Source organism: Malus domestica, chromosome 03, assembly GCF_042453785.1.
Source record: "Malus domestica chromosome 03, GDT2T_hap1".
NCBI lineage: Eukaryota > Viridiplantae > Streptophyta > Magnoliopsida > Rosales > Rosaceae > Malus > Malus domestica.
The window spans coordinates 6,742,015-6,758,098 of record NC_091663.1 but is presented as its reverse complement, the minus strand read 5'-3'; the positions used below and the strand labels follow the sequence as shown (position 1 = coordinate 6,758,098).

At 39.3% G+C, this 16,084-nt stretch overlaps 3 protein-coding genes and 1 long non-coding RNA gene across 4 annotated transcripts; 1 reads left to right on the top strand and 3 right to left on the bottom strand.

Annotated features, from left to right (window-relative positions):
• Window positions 1–1,123: 1,123 nt before the first annotated feature.
• LOC139194411 (uncharacterized) lies at window positions 1,124–1,610 on the bottom strand. The gene is made up of 2 exons (XR_011579204.1): window positions 1,434–1,610; window positions 1,124–1,345 (listed from the first exon to the last, which is right to left on the bottom strand). It is a non-coding gene; the product is annotated as an uncharacterized lncRNA (long non-coding RNA).
• Window positions 1,611–1,706: 96 nt separating this feature from the next.
• Window positions 1,707–3,767, top strand: LOC103419386 (UDP-glucose iridoid glucosyltransferase-like). Its single transcript, XM_070818883.1, has 2 exons — window positions 1,707–2,651; window positions 2,779–3,767. The coding sequence occupies exons 1-2, from the start codon at window positions 2,171–2,173 to the stop codon at window positions 3,651–3,653; spliced, it is 1,356 nt and encodes a 451-aa protein (XP_070674984.1). The 5' UTR covers window positions 1,707–2,170; the 3' UTR covers window positions 3,654–3,767.
• A 259-nt stretch (window positions 3,768–4,026) lies between these two features.
• Window positions 4,027–4,862, bottom strand: LOC114823904 (17.6 kDa class I heat shock protein-like). Its single transcript, XM_029099693.2, has one exon. The coding sequence runs from the start codon at window positions 4,713–4,715 to the stop codon at window positions 4,263–4,265; it is 453 nt and encodes a 150-aa protein (XP_028955526.1). The 5' UTR covers window positions 4,716–4,862; the 3' UTR covers window positions 4,027–4,262.
• Window positions 4,863–6,224: 1,362 nt separating this feature from the next.
• On the bottom strand, window positions 6,225–8,936 carry LOC103419363 (uncharacterized). Its single transcript, XM_029099691.2, has 2 exons — window positions 8,777–8,936; window positions 6,225–8,574 (listed from the first exon to the last, which is right to left on the bottom strand). The coding sequence occupies exon 2, from the start codon at window positions 8,565–8,567 to the stop codon at window positions 6,270–6,272; it is 2,298 nt and encodes a 765-aa protein (XP_028955524.1). The 5' UTR covers window positions 8,568–8,574; window positions 8,777–8,936; the 3' UTR covers window positions 6,225–6,269.
• Between the last annotated feature and the right edge of the window lie 7,148 nt (window positions 8,937–16,084).

The following is a 16,084-nucleotide window of genomic DNA, read 5'->3' as shown; positions in this document are numbered from 1 at the left end:
TCTACTTTAAGGGGTTTTCAATCCTTTTCTTAATAATATTTTCTATGATTTTAATTATGAATATGCGTAACTAATTCCTTTTGCTAGAGCGAAGCCTTGAGCCTTAGCATGAATATGTAATTTTTATTTAATTGCTTATGATTGATTGCATGCACACTTTGAATTATTAATCACCGTGATTAAAACTATCTAATTGTCTTAATGCCTTATCACCATTAGGATCTTTAAAAAAGTAATTTGATGCAATTTTGGTCAGAAGGTTCCCTGAAATTGGCGCTGGCTTCTTGTGGTTGATAATTGTAATTTCACTTAAGATGAACACCACGTCTTAAGGGTTGCATGGTTTTTCAAAGGGTTTTCATGAAGTATAATGAGTGTCTCATGTTCAAATTTGATCCGAACGTGCAGACGAATTGCATATTAAATTTACATTCTATGTTTGAGGTTTCAAATAGAATATAAATTAGGAAAACCTAACCTTCAAGGTGGCATGGGTAGATCATAAGTAATTGGTAAAAATGCATAGAATTGCTAGGTGATGGTGGAACCCTAGTGTTTTTATAAATTGATATTTTAAAAACTATTTCTTTTTCTTTCAGCTTTAATATTGCAGATTGTCTTATTTTTATTAGCTAAATTCGTTTTAATTTTGGTAGGTCATAAAATCAATCATCTAAATTTCTATCTTACAATAATCAATTGGAATTTGGTTTGATTTAAATTATTTAATAATCGCTGTGAAGAACGACCTTGCGAGATCCGTTTATACTACAATAACCTTGTCATTCTTGCAAGTAATATTGGAGTTTTAACCCATTTGCGTGTGTGGTAAAATTCCTATCAACACCCTATAATTTTCCGTTACAATATGATATATCATGGCAAATTCTAACTGTGAAATGCAGTCTATGGTCATCCACCAGCTAGATTCGAGAAAGTGGTCAGCCATTCAAATACATTACTTTCTCGACACTAACCTGTAATTCCAATGTTCTGTAGTCATTGCTTCTTGAGCAAGCAGTCATGCTTCAACCTGTTCAAATTCAAGGGATGCAGAGCCATAGGTCTATACTGACAATATTTCAGACAAAATAAGAAAAAAAAACAGTTGAAGCTCATAACAAGACAAAAACATCAGCGTTGATTGATAAAATATCTATTCATTACAATGAGATTTGCCATGGACGAGTTTTCATATTTTGAAATCGTTGCATAACGATCTCATTTTCGATACTATCAAGAATGTCTTTCTCAATATATGCAATCCAACTATCATCCGTCCTTTGATCTTCCATTTGATCGAGTAACCGGTTCGTCACGATCCTCGCAGCACAAAACGCCCTCTCTACAGTAGGAGTTGCAACTGGTAAGATAAGTGCCAATGTCAACAGCAAGTAAACTAATGAGTAAACAGAGTCTTTTTTTGTCTCAACCATTTTCTGTGCAAGATCCGCAATCCCATTCAATCCTGAAAACTCAATGCTGGAGCGCAAGGCCATAATGTACATCTTAAGCTGATCTTCAAGTATCATCAAGTCAAGTGCAGAAAAGTCATTTGGGTAATACTGAGCAAGCCGAATCAACTTTTTCTTGTCATAAGCAGAGAATGAATCGCTTGGATTCAAATTATTTTAGACCAAAGATATTTTATCTGCAATTGTCATCAATATGACAATGACAACAAAATTATTTTAGACCAAAGATATTTTATCTGCAATTGTCATCAATCCCTTCTGCAAGAGATGAGATTATCAGCCGTTACCGCTTACCGCTTTAATCCAGGAAGATGTAGCCAAAGCAACTGGTAGCTTAATAGCTGCCGCCTATATGTGCTCGTATACGTCAGTGTGCTATTCTGTGCCAATAATATAATGTAATATGAAGAAGCTAAAATTTGTGGCATTGTGTTATTAGTTTGTGATACTGAGATGCAAATTGGGATGTATATATATATTTTTCATTCAATCATTGTACTGAATAAATAAAAGAATAATCAAGAGCTTGAATTTACAGGCTTATGCAGAAGGTAAAAAAGGATTTTTTTAATAACTCTCCTCTATAAAAACTCCCAAGGGTTTTAATGAAGCAGTCAAAAATTTAGAAATCCAATCACTGTAACCTTTTGGGGGTGTGTGTGTCTCTCTCTAAGAGAGAAGAGAAAGAGGGAAGGATGGAGATGGAAAAGAAAACACAGAGTACCAGGTTGGTCTTAGTCCCATGTCCATACCAAGGTCACATAAATCCAATGCTTCAGCTGGGTTCCTTCCTTCACTCAAAGGGCTTTTCCATCACTGTTATTCACACCCAGTTCAACTCCCCCAACCCTTCAAACCACCCGGATTTCACCTTCTTTCCAATACAAGATGGCTTGACTGCTGAAGAGATCTCATCTGAGAATGCAGTGGCCATTTTGCTGGCCATAAATGCCAACTGCACAGCGAGTTTCCGGCAGCGCTTGACTCAAGTTATGGAACAGGAACCCGAGAACAAAATCACCTCCGTTATCCATGATGACCTTATGTACTTCACTGAAGCTGTAGCTAAGGATCTAAACATCCCAAACATCATGCTACGAACTACCAGCGTTACCAATTTTCTAGCTCGTACTGCTCTCCTACGGCTTCATTCAAAAGGTCACATCCCATTCCCAGGTATGTGCCATATATATTTCTTAATCAGAATGTAAAATCTATGTCTATCATTCTGCAAAGCTATTCTAATTCCCAGATGTTCGTTTTTCTTACTTATAACTAAGAACACAACACTGTTGGATTGCAGACTCTCAGTCACTGAGTCCGTTGCCCGATGTTGATCACCTCAGGTTGAAGGATCTGCCCACCAACAACTTCGACACAGTAGAAAAGTACTCAGAACTAGCCGGTAATGCACACGATGTGAGGACAGCATCAGCAATCGTTTGGAACACCACTGATTGTCTTGAACAATCATCACTAGCACAGATCCAGCAACAGTGCCCAGTTCCAATCTTCTCCATAGGTCCTCTTCACAAGATTGAAGCAGCAGCTTCTAGTAGCTTACTAGAAGAGGACACAAGCTGCATTGGGTGGCTCGACAAGCAATCTAACAACGCGGTTATCTATGTAAGCTTGGGAAGTGTAGCATCCATCAGTCAGAAAGAGCTCGCCGAAATGGCTTGGGGATTGGCTAACAGCAAGCAGCCCTTCTTATGGGTGATCAGACCTGGCTCAGTAGGTGGTTCAAATTGGATGGAGCTATTGCCTAAAGGTTTCACAGAAGCGATTGGAGAACGCGGTTACATTGTAAAATGGGCACCCCAGAGGAAAGTTTTGTCCCATCGCGCAATCGGAGGGTTTTGGAGTCACTGCGGTTGGAACTCAACCCTAGAGAGTTTGTCGGAAGGGATTCCAATGATATGCCTGCCGTCTTTTGGCGATCAGAAGGTGCATTCCAGGTATGTTAGCCTAGTATGGAAAGTAGGGCTACATTTGGACAATGAGTTAGAGAGAGGAGAGATTGAGAGAGCTGTCAGGAAACTGATGGTAGATGCTGATGGGGACGTGATGAGGGGTAGGGCCAAGGATTTGAAGGAGAAAATAGAAGTTTCTTTGAGGAAAGGCGGTTCTTCCTACGAATTCTTGAATAAGCTTGTAGAACTTATCATGTCACTTTAATTATGTGTTTTTTACCACAACCTTGAATAAAGTTTCCTGCAGATGGATGCAAGAAAGAATTCCTTTGTAGTCCGTCCTCACCTTTGAATAAAATGTCCTATATATTGCAATGCATTAGTTGGTAACACAAATCTCTCAAGGAGTCCCAGTGATATGCCAACCATATGTAAGGATCAACAATATTTTCTTTTGGAAGTGCGATATTATAAACTGCTCTAATTTACGGCGATGAGAATTTGAACAAGAATTTGAACTTGGCTGCAAAAGAACGAATTCACTACCATAATCAACGAGTCTAACTCACATTTGCAAATTTCATCATTAATTTCTTACGAACATACTGTAAACATACAAAAGAAGTAAACTTATATGATTCTGAACAAAACAAGACAGTAGGAGTGAATTTTATTAACAAACAAAAAAAATACATAGTAGATGACACTAACATCAAGTTCCACACTACACATTACATTGATTTCAGCTAAAAGCATCACAAACACACACCTATGTGGTACATTTCAATGACACAAAGACACAAACTTTTCATATTCCGACACAAAACGAGGTTACCCATTATCTTAATTTACCCAGAAAGTGCACCCGATCACTTCAATCATCGCCGGAAATTTCAATAACCCTGACATCACGACTGCCGGCGGCGGCCGCCAACTTAGGAACAGTCACAGTGAGCACTCCATTGCTCATGAACGCCTTGAGCTCCTCGATCCTGGCGTCGTCCGGCAGCTTCATCCTCGTCGTGAAGCTGCCGCTGTCGGTGCTGATCTGGAGCACTCGCTCGTCCTCAAGCGAAACGAGCACTTCCTCGTTGGCGAACGCCGGCAGCGCCGCGGTCAGGACGTGGGCGTTTCGGGTCTCTCTCCAGTCGAGCCGGGAGTTCACGGAAGAAAACGGATTGAAATCCCGGAAGACGTTGGAGATTGGGGAATGGAATGGAAATGCCCGGAATGGGAAATCCGTGAATGGGTCCCACAGGTCGAGGGCCGATGAGAGGTTGTCGAAGTCGTCGCTGCCTCGCCGCTCGTTGATTGGGACGATCGACATCTTTGTCTGGAAAAAAAGTAGGAGAGGAAAGTGAGGAACTTTGAGGATGGTTGTGGAAGTAGGAGCCGAGAGAGCTTGTTAGTGGTTTTCTGTACTGACAAAGTTGCGGGAGGGGAAGGAGCTCGCAGGTTCTAGAAATTAGGTGGGCCGTGGAGGCCATTGGGCTGGAACAAAATGATCCATTAAGATTTGATCAAACAAACCAAGAAGTTGGGCCAGAAAACCGGACTGAACCGGAGGAAGTTGGGAAGTTGAGAAAGAAAATCGGACTGAATCGGAAGGAGCAGTAATGATACCAACAATTTGATCACTACTATCCAGAGGGAGTTGAGAAATGGGGTCAGAAAACCGGACTTAAATGGCGAACTAGACCGTCCGGTTCAGTTCGGCGTGATTTGCTATTTTTGAGTCGTGGGTTGAAAAACCGAATTAGAACATACATTCTAGTTCGGTGCATCTTTCAGTGTAAAATTAGAGAACCAAAGGGTCGGGTCCAGTCCAGTCTTGAACCTTGGATTGGTTACCCACCCTGTAATTTTTCTTTTTTCAATAGGAATCCAAATCAAAAACAAAATGTGAATTAAGACTAAAGACGCACTTGATACTACAATATAGTCATATTTCGCCGTCACAAATGCGCTGCCAAAATATGACTTGTAAAATGCTGCTGGTTTGTTCTACTGCTATATTTGAGAATGCAGAGAACCATATGAATTGTATCTTGTTCAGGCTAACCGGTAACAAGCTTTACTACTCTGCAGCCAATCTGCCCATTAGATTCTGTACGGCATCAACCGATATGAGCAAATATCCTTTAGCTAGTACTCAAGGGAAACCAGAAGAGTCCTATAACCATAAGTAAGACCCCCGGAAGTGGAACTCCGATAGAATAAAGCCCAGCATCCTCCTTCGGAATGGTTATCGAAGCATTTGGACTAGTACTTGAGGGAAACCAGAAGACTCCTATAACCACAACATTTCTAATTGATTCTTGAACAACGTCGTGGCTTGTCTAACGTAAGTACCCCCTTACATTTGAATCTATACGAGTTTGAAGTTCACAAATCGAAGCAAATGCCAAAAGTAGTAACTAGACAGAGAAGCAGAGACGCACATTGTGTTAATCAACAAAACAAAGTGTGCTTCAACCAATAAAAGTAAATTGAGCTGGGTCGCCTATTTTCGTATCTGTGGAGAATTGACAATAATGACAAGTTACAAGTCGAAAAAGGATCTAAATCAGTTCAATTGTAACACCCTATAATTTTCCGTTACAGTATGATATATCATGGCAAATTCTAACTGTGAAATGCAGTCTATGGTCATCCACTAGCTAGATTCGAGAAAGTGGTCAGCCATTCAAATACATTACTTCTCGACACTAACCTGTAATTCCAATGTTCTGCAGTCATTGCTTCTTCAGCAAGCAGTCATGCTTGAACCTGTTCAAATTCAAGGGATGCAGAACCATAGGTCTATACTGACAATATTTCAGACAAAATAAGAAAATAACAAGACAAAAACATCAGCGTTGATTGATAAAATATCTATTCATTACAATGAGATTTTCCATGGACAAGTTTTCATATTTTGAAATCGTTGCATAACGATCTCATGTTCGACACTATCAAGAATGTCTTTCTCAATATATGCAATCCAACTATCATCCGTCCTTTGATCTTCCATTTGATTGAGTAACCGGTTCTTCACAATCCTCGTAGCACAAAACGCCCTCTCTACAGTAGGAGTTGCAACTGGTAAGATAAGTGCCAATGTCAACAGCAAGTAAACTAATGGGTAAACACTGTCTTTTTCTGTCTCAACCATTTTCTGTGCAAGATCTGCAATCCCATTCAATCCTGAAAACTCAATGCTGGAGCGCAAGTCCATAATGTACATCTTAAGCTGATCTTCAAGTATCATCAAGTCAAGTGCAGAAAAGTCATTTGGGTAATACTGAGCAAGCCGAGTCAACTTTTTCTTGTCAAAAGCAGAGAATGAATCGCTTGGATTCAAACATGCCACACAAAGAAGCAACTCAGTATTCAACTCAGCGAAACGAATATTTAGCTCTTGAAGTTGCATGTCAATAACATTACAATACACATCAACACGATAATGATGCATGTTTGTTACCACCGGAGGTTTTTTTATCCCTATAGTTTGAAACATGTCATTCATGTTAGGAACTTTAATCTGATGTTTGTCACAGAAAGAAAAAACCTGATTGAGTAAAGAATCCCAACCACTCTCCTTCATCATTTTCAGCTCTTCTTTACATCTTCTGACTAAGTTAATGGCGTTCACGATATCCTGGTCTTTTTTTTGTAATGCCTGTGACAAAGCATCTGTGATTCCCAAAACATTTATCATCATATGTAAACTAAAAATACAATCGAAGGACCAGAGGGAACCCAATAGAACCTCTGCTTTACATTTCTGCTCAGTCTTTGATCCAAAATCTGCTATGACCTCAAGTACATCTATCACAGATGAGAACATGGTAAGCACGCTTGTTAAATTCTTAAACTTTGAGCTGCCTTCATTCAGACCTTGTCCACTTAGAAGATCACTGGTATTGAGTGCTTCAGATACCAAAGCACCATGTTTCTTCTGAAGAGTATCACGACATTCAACAAATGCCCCAACAATATTCACCAGATTGGCAACCGAGGTAAAGAGACCAAAGATTTCAAAATGATCCTTTGCCACACCAATAAGTGTTGAATGAAGATCGTGAGCAAAGCAATGAACATAATAGGCATACTCGTTCTCCTTCATTATAAGTGTCTTAAGACTATTCAACTCACCTAGCATATTACTTGTCCCACCATAACCTTGCCCCCGTAGCTTTGACATGCTTAATCCATGAGTAGAAAATAAATCATCAATAGCCACCTTACGTGAGACAGCAGTATTATTAGTGGCTTGTACAATGCCTAAAAAACGCTCAATCACATGACCTTTATCCACAAAGCGTATAACAATAGCCAATTGATTCATTGGAGACTTTTCATGAAGTTCATCGATAAGAATGGAAAAATACGAATCACCAATATCTTTAGCTATTGCGTTGATGATTTCCATTGAAAAAGCAGTTATAATGTCCTTCTGAGTATCAGGTGAAGTCAACTTCAGACTTAAGGGGGGATTTCTCAATGTGATAGCTTTTAACTCCTCATGACGACCACATTGGAAGTTCCAGAGTCCAAGAAAAACACCTTCGTTGTTTGAACCTTCATATTCCTCATCATCTCCGCAATATATAAGCCCTTGATGCAAAAGAAACCTCATACAAACAATTGATAAACCCAAAAGAGTTTTATATTCCCTTCGTGCTTGGTTCTGCTTCAATAAACCATCGTAGGTTCTCCAAGCTTGGTTGTGGGCGCTATTACATCCTCCAACGTGACCCTGCAACCTTTCTTTCTTCTTCCAATTCGAAAACCCTTTACTAATAAAACAATCACCGCCCGCTTGCTCTCCCGTATTTGGCTTAAACAGATAACAACACAGACAATAAGCAGCGTCTTTTGCTATACTATATTCCAACCAAGTCGGAAACTCATCAAACCAAGCAGGAATAAACCTTCTCGGTCCACCACCAATATTCTTGTAGGGGAAGTCGTGATCTCGAGGCTGGAAAGGACCCTTTTGTATATAAACTCTTCGAACTTGCTCTCGAACATTGGGATGGTAATCCCAAATTCGAGTCCGCAGTCCGGGATCAACAGGCAGATCTTCCAAGTTGATTTCAACGCAAGCATGTTTCGAGCTTTTATCGTTCTCCTTCGGAGGCAATGACGACTCCACCGACTCATCAGACGATTTTCTTTTGAAATACCTTTCCATGGCGGTTCTGTTTCAAAATTTGGGTCTATTAGCAAACATATCATATAAACCAGAAATTCTTTGAAATCCCAATAACTCTTCCAGAAATTATCATCAAAACAAACAGAAATACCACAAAAATTAAATCTTTCTAAATTACTGCAAAGTACACACAGTCCATTGAATTAAATGTACTGAGAAGAAAAGGTAAAAAGATTGGGGCTTTTTACCTCTGCTGAGACTGAGAGAGCCTGAGTGAAGAAAACTTGATGCTTCAGAGATCACTGGGCGTGCGGATGAGCGAGAAAGGGCGACATTTGAGAGTGAGAAGGAGAGAGGGAAAGTGAGAGAGCTGAAAGGGCTTTGAGTCGTCAGACGTCTGTGAGCGAGAAGGGGAGGGAAATAACTCAATAAGGGCAAAGAAAAGATTACTGGCGGGCCTTAGGGCATTTTTGTATTTTCAGTCCATCTGATATATCAGATAATTGGGTCCGTCCGGTAAGGTTTTAGAAATAGATTGTTAGATCAACTCCAGCCCTCCCAAATAGGCTGGCCCAAAGTCTCCGAAAACAACCTAGCCCCCCAAAAATCCCCCACCCCGCAAAATAAGCTGGCCCAAAGTCAACCTCAGCTTCTAGGCCGGCCTAGAATGGACTGAGGGAGGAACCGGCTCATCTGAAGTCATGCCGAGCCACAGGTCGAGTTTTTTTTTTTTGCAGTTGGCGCGTGGGCGCGCATTTCTGCATTAAAAAAAATGTCAGAATCTTGACGTGGGCCACGTGTCCACTTTTAGGCTATTGGATTTCAACCTTTTTTAAATCAAATGATTCAAATTACTTAACTTAATAAAAAATTGTTTAAAAATACAAAAAAAAAAATTAAACGAATTTTTTTATATAAATACCTAACCATCTTCCACAAAAATTGTACTTTCAGAAAATGACAAGTGGCATGACAAGATTGTTTAAAAATTCTATCCAAAATTAAAAATAAAATTATTTTTTATTATTTTATAAAAAAAATTAATAATATTTTAATATGAATTGACTAGACTCTTGCCCGGCTCATTTTTTAGGGGTGGAGATGCACTTGGCCAAATAATGTTCATTGCAGTCAATTACTATTCATTTGGGTGGATTAAATGAACTTTGGGCCAGCTCATTTTTTAGGGGTGGAATTGCTCTAAAAAAAATATTCTGTGAAACAAAAAGGACAAGTACGGTTTTGCATTTTTATGATTGGAGAATGCATCAAGAAGTTTAATTCGAAAATAATTTTTTAGAACGAAAACGCTAAAAACACGTCTAGTTTTGATATTTAAAATGTCAAAAGAAAATTATAAATTCATGTTTGATAGTAATGGTGGTGGTGGTGGTGGTAGTGGGATGTATGTGGTAGCAACGGCGCCTGCTATGGTAGTAGATGATGATTGTGTTAACAATGGTTGTGAAAATTGTGGTTGAAAGCAGTGGCATTCAGGATTCCAACCTTTGGCGTTCCAATGTTAAGGGTCTAAGTTTATTTAGATAGAACCAGCAAGCAAAAAGCATTTCATAAAAAATAAACAACAACAACAAAGCCTTTTCCCACTAAGTGGGGTCGACTATATGAATCCTAGAACGCCATTGCGCTCGGTTTTGTGTCATGTCCTCCGTTAGATCCAAGTACTCAAGTCTTTTCTTAGGGTCTTTTCCAAAGTTTTCCTAGGTCTTCCTCTACCCCTTCGGCCCTGAACCTCTGTCCCGTAGTCACATTTTCGAACCAGAGCGTCAGTAGGCCTTCTTTGCACATGTCCAAACCACCGGAACCGATTTTCTCTCATATTTCCTTCAATTTTGGCTACTCCTACTTTACCTCGGATATCCTCATTCCCAATCTTATCCTTTCTCGTGTGCCCATACATCCCACGAAGCATCCTCATCTCCGCTACACCCATTTTGTGTACGTGTTGATGCTTCACCGCCCAACATTTTGTGCCATACAACATCGCTGGCCTTATTGCCGTCCTATAAAATTTTCCCTTGAGCTTCAGTGGCCTACGACGGTCACACAACACGCCGAATGCACTCTTACACTTCATCCATCCAGCTTGTATTCTATGGTTGAGATCTCCATCTAATTCTCCGTTCTCTTGCAAGATAGATCCTAGGTAGCGAAAACGGTCACTTTTTGTGATCTTCGCTAGATTGCTCCGGTCATTAGTGTGGATAAGTATATAAATGGATAAAAATAGGAAAGCAAACACAAGATGTACGTGGTTCACCCAGATTAGCTACGTCCACGGAATAGAGGAGTTCTCATTAATTGTGAAGGGTTTACATAAGTACATAGGTTCAAGCTCTCCTTTAGTGAGTACAAGTGAATGATTTAGTACAAATGACATTAGGAAATATTGTGGGATAATGATCTCGTAACCACGAAACTTCTAAGTACCGAAGTGTGGTATCGTCTTGACTTGCCTTATCTGTCTCATAGGTAGATGTGGCATCTTCTCTGGAAGTACTCTTCCTCCATCCAGGGGTGGTATCTGTAACTGGTAGAGATGCACAAGGTAATGTATCAATTTCACTTGAAGCTTACTTGTAGTTTCAGGCTTGGTCAAGCGCGATACAAACCATGTAGTAGGAGTCCCCCAAGTCGCCGGGCTAGGGGATCTGCTGAAAGAGGTGACAGACAAGGTAAGCAATCAGAGCTCCGGCTGATTGTTCACATTCTCCCTATCTTGCAGGCAGCATGAAGGATAAAGAGAAGAAAAATGAGAAGAGATGATATGGGATACTTTTGCTTTTGAAGAAGTAACTTTCCACAGGCTTATTCTTGAACCGGGCTGGAGGGTTTTCTGGTTTCCTCCAGAGTATAAGGCCGACTGAAGAATTTGAGGGTCAAAACAAGTCCATCAAATCTAGAGTACGTTCGACCCTGCTGATATGGGATACTTTTGCTTTTGACAGAGTAGTGGATGTATCGGCACGTGTGCTGTTACGCTTGTCTCCACATGCTTCCTTGTATCCTTTTCACTTGCCCTATCTGTTCCTCAGGCAGATGCGGTATCTTCCCTGGAAGCATAACATATTGGGTGGCACTATTGAGCTTGAGAGAGAGGGGGCTGCGGGTTCAGTATCTAATGGTTGCTGGAGCGGTGAAAATGGTTCAGCAACTCCCTGCTGACACTCTGCATCACACTCGGCAGCATATTGCCGAGAAGACTCAACTGGTTCAGTGCTACTTGGCTGAATGATACTCACATTCTCAGCAGTGTCTTGCTGAGATTCACTGTCTCCATTCTCGGCAGTGTCTTGCCGAGAGCTTTCACAACTTGTTTTGTCAATAAATACTCCCCCTGAGCTACATATTTCCAACCACCCAAGATCACCACTCATATTCTCCCCCGGGTGATCGGAAGGTGATGGAGTCGAAGCATAAAAGAACTCGAATTCGGAAAAGGTAACATCCATAGTTACATACATATGACGAGTTTCAGGGTGGTAGCACTTATACCCTTTCTGTTGAGGAGCAAATCCCAGAAAAACACACCGATGAGCACATGGATTGAACTTACTACGATGAATCTTGTGAATGTGAACATAGGCTACACACCCAAATACACGAGGAGAAAGAGTATTAGTTGACACTACTGGAATAAACTCTGTCAATACTTGGAGAAGTGTACGAAAATCCACAACCCGGGATGGCATACGGTTAATCACATACACGGCATAGGTGACAGCTTCAAGCCAGAACCGTTTAGGTACAGATGCACCAATGAGCAAGGCACGGGCAGTTTCCAGGATATGACGGTTCTTTCTTTCAGCAACCCCATTTTATTGTGGGGTATGAGGACAAGTAGTCTCATATAGAATTCCTTGATCCCGAAGAAAGCCGGACAACTCGGAACCAATATACTCACCTCCATTATCAGAGCGGAGAACCTTAATAACAGAGGAATATTGTGTTGCAACCATTTGAACGAATGATCGAAACACCATACCCACATCACTTTTATTCTTCATCACATAAATCCAAGTCATACGAGTGCAGTCATCAACGAAGGTAACAAACCATTTAATTCCAGACAAAGTACTAACAGGAGAGGGACCCCAAACATCAGAGTGCACAAGTTCAAAAGGAAATAATCTTTTATTCATACTAGGAGGAAACGAAACGCGATGACTCTTCGCGAGAATACATACCTCACAATGTAAGTCTGATTCTTTTATTTCATGAAATAAATTAGGCAACATACGCCTTAAATAACCAAACGAAGCATGTCCTAACCGACGATGCAATAACCAAACTTCCTGTAAATTATTGGTACGGGATGGTCGAACTGCATTAGCTCTGCCAGGAACGACGTCATCCACATAATATAACCCCTCTCTCTTAGTGCCACGTCCAATTATCTCCTTGGTCTGAATATCCTGAAGCAAACAAAACATTGGATACATAAGTACAACACAATCTAATTGCTAAGTAACTTAAGGAATAGATAGCAAATTATGAGACAACGAGGGAACAAGTAGGCAGTGATGAAGGGGAAGGGCTGGCGTGAGGTTCACAATGCCGGCCCCCAAAACTGGTGTTGTTGTTCCATTAGCAATTGCAATACACTTCCGTGAACTGGTTGTCATACTAGTAAATAAATTCTTATCAAAAGTCATATGATCGGTTGCACCGGAATCCAAAATCCAACCTATATTCACCACTGTAATAACTCACGAGACACCGATACACGGTAATTATAGTACCAAACAAATTACAGAACCACACGTTGCAAGAGACACAGAGAGCAGCACTTGAAAACCAAATTACACTTTCAATCCCTTATTTTCCCTTCGTTATGACCAACACACGTCATAAACAAGAAAGACAATCCCTTTTTTTTATTTTCACGCAGCAACTTAGAAAGCAACAATAAAAGCACACTTGCAATTGTGCACGACACACGGCACAACAATTGTCTCTTCCTATAGGTATGCAGCGGAAAAAACAAAAAAAAACAAAAAACCGCAGTGCACAGCAGTTGTTCTCCTTCGTTCCTCACGACACCAGTAGCACGGAAGCACGACACAGTTTGTACTTTGAAGCAGCAGTAGGATCACAGCCTGCAATACAAGAATACATGGCCTGAATTGATTTCTGCAACAACTGCGCAGGAACCAATTCGACCGACACAACAGCGGACGGAAAAAGTTTTACAGTTTCTAGGGTTACGACAGCTTGGCTCTGATGCCAAATAGAATTTTACGGCTTGATTTTCATGTATTGCATATTCTAAATAAATAGTACATATAATCCTTGTTACAAAATGAAACAAAGTAAATAACACAATATCCTTCCTAAAACATGACTCTAATAATTACAAGATATTTATATTCCTTTTCTTCTAAATATTGACTTATTCCAATAATTTGTTGGCATAGTCTGAAGTGGATGAACTTTTCAGGTTTCCCGAGTTAGTGTAACTTTTTGCTGGAGTAGGCCATGATAATTAAACTCAATGGGAACAACAAGAACAAATGCATAGAAATGGGCCATGTGCGAACTGGAATTTCAAGAAAGTTTGATGGTTATTTAAATAATTTCATATTTATTTTCTTTCTGGGATTTAGTTTCTTGATTTTATGTTTTTATTAAAACAGGGCTTACTTGCTATACTATTAAGCACAAGTCACCAGTTTGATTCTAACTTTAGAAGGTTAAAAACTGATCCAAACCATTGTGATTTAGCTTATGCAAAAATTCTATGGTTCTTTTCAACCATTAGATTTTTGTTTTTTTTGTCCAAAGATCTAATATTTGAAAGAAAGAAAAAAGTCTGAATTATCAGTTATTCTAAAGCACCACAAAAATTCCCTAACTTATGAGCTTGAGACGGCTTTGCTTAATTGATGAAGTCCATACATAAGATTTTCATAAAAACTTTATGAGCTTGATTGGACCCGGCACCTTTTTTACTCAAATTTAACTTTACTCTTTTTCTCTTGTTTTTTTTTTATTGAAATTAGACGAGGGCTGTTTTAATTATTAACACTCCACAAATTTGTTGAATACACTTCCTTTAAAATTCTAAAATGCAGTAACTTATATGTCTTAACATCAAATGATTTATATGCCTAATATAACCTACAACTTAAAAATCTTTTTCTTCAAGCTCATAAACTTACTACCACCCTCGATTTAGAACAAAGCAAATCCTAATCACTAATAAGTCGTACCCAGTGCACAAGGCTCCCGCTTTACGCAGGGTCTGGGAGAGGTGAATGTCGGCTAGCCTTACCCCCATTTATGGAGAGGCTGCTCCCAAGTCTCGAACCCGAGACCTACCGCTCATGGGCGAAGGCACTTGCCATCGCACTAAGTGCGACCTCTCTAATCACTAATAAGTAAATACATAAAATAACAATTCTAATTTTTTTTATGGTATTTGAATGTTTGTCAATTCTTTTTCTTTATTTTTTGGTATGATAACGATTCAAAAAGAATTTGGAACCTTCAGCAATATAACATATTAAATAAGATGTTATACAAACCTATGTGTTTTGGAATGGCCTTGAGTCTTGTCCTAGAAAAGTAATGCATCTGCTTAGTGTGTTTTTTTTTTTTTTGAAATGATAATTCATTAACAAAACATAAAGTTGCATAAAAAGATTGAAATACAAAATTAAGCACAAAAGGAAGCCAGACTTGTGGCCAGAGGGAGGCTGAAATGTTTCTGTGAGTCATCTCAGACGCCGAAAGAAGTGGATAACCGTGATTTGTCATCAGTTGTCTCCATTTTAAAAAATAAAATAAAATAAAAAGATTGAAATACAAAGTTAAGCACAAAAGTAAAACTAAGGACCAGCCAAACAACAAAATAAAAATTCCAAAGCAAGGATTTAAGCTGAAAATAGAAAAACAAATCCTTGTAACCCTAACTAATCCTTTGCCGCAATAACTCCTGCCACTGCCATCAACAACCAAGGAAAAGGCAAAAACAAGCCTCGACAAATACATCTGTATATGATGAGGTTGGAGCTTCGTACTCGGGTCAACCTGCGTCATTTTCAATCAATCAAAGAATAGGTCCAAATTAACCTTCAATTCACCCGACCAACCACTATAGACTCGAAGTTCACAAATCTAGTAAGGATGGGGATGAGCACGAGCACCAACAACAATTTTTCATTTCATGCCATGAAAAATCTAAGGTGTTAGGCTCCTTTGCACTCACTACATCGATTGGGCCATTAGCTAGATAGTATTTATTTAGCTCATTTTCAACTTTGTTATTTGGTTGTTTTAGAGACATATGATCCAATTTTCAAGTTACAGATTTTATGTATGATGTGGGAATCTTATCTCTTCCTTGTATAAGAATCTCTACTAATTAATAAAATCATTTGTCAACCAAAAGAGGTGAAAAAACAAATTAGTCTTTTATCACACAAAAAAAAATGATGGGCAATAATGTAATTTCATAGGTTCAAATATTACTGTTTTTTATTAAAGCCTCACCTACAGGTGATGTTAAAATACCTCCAATATTTATATATAAA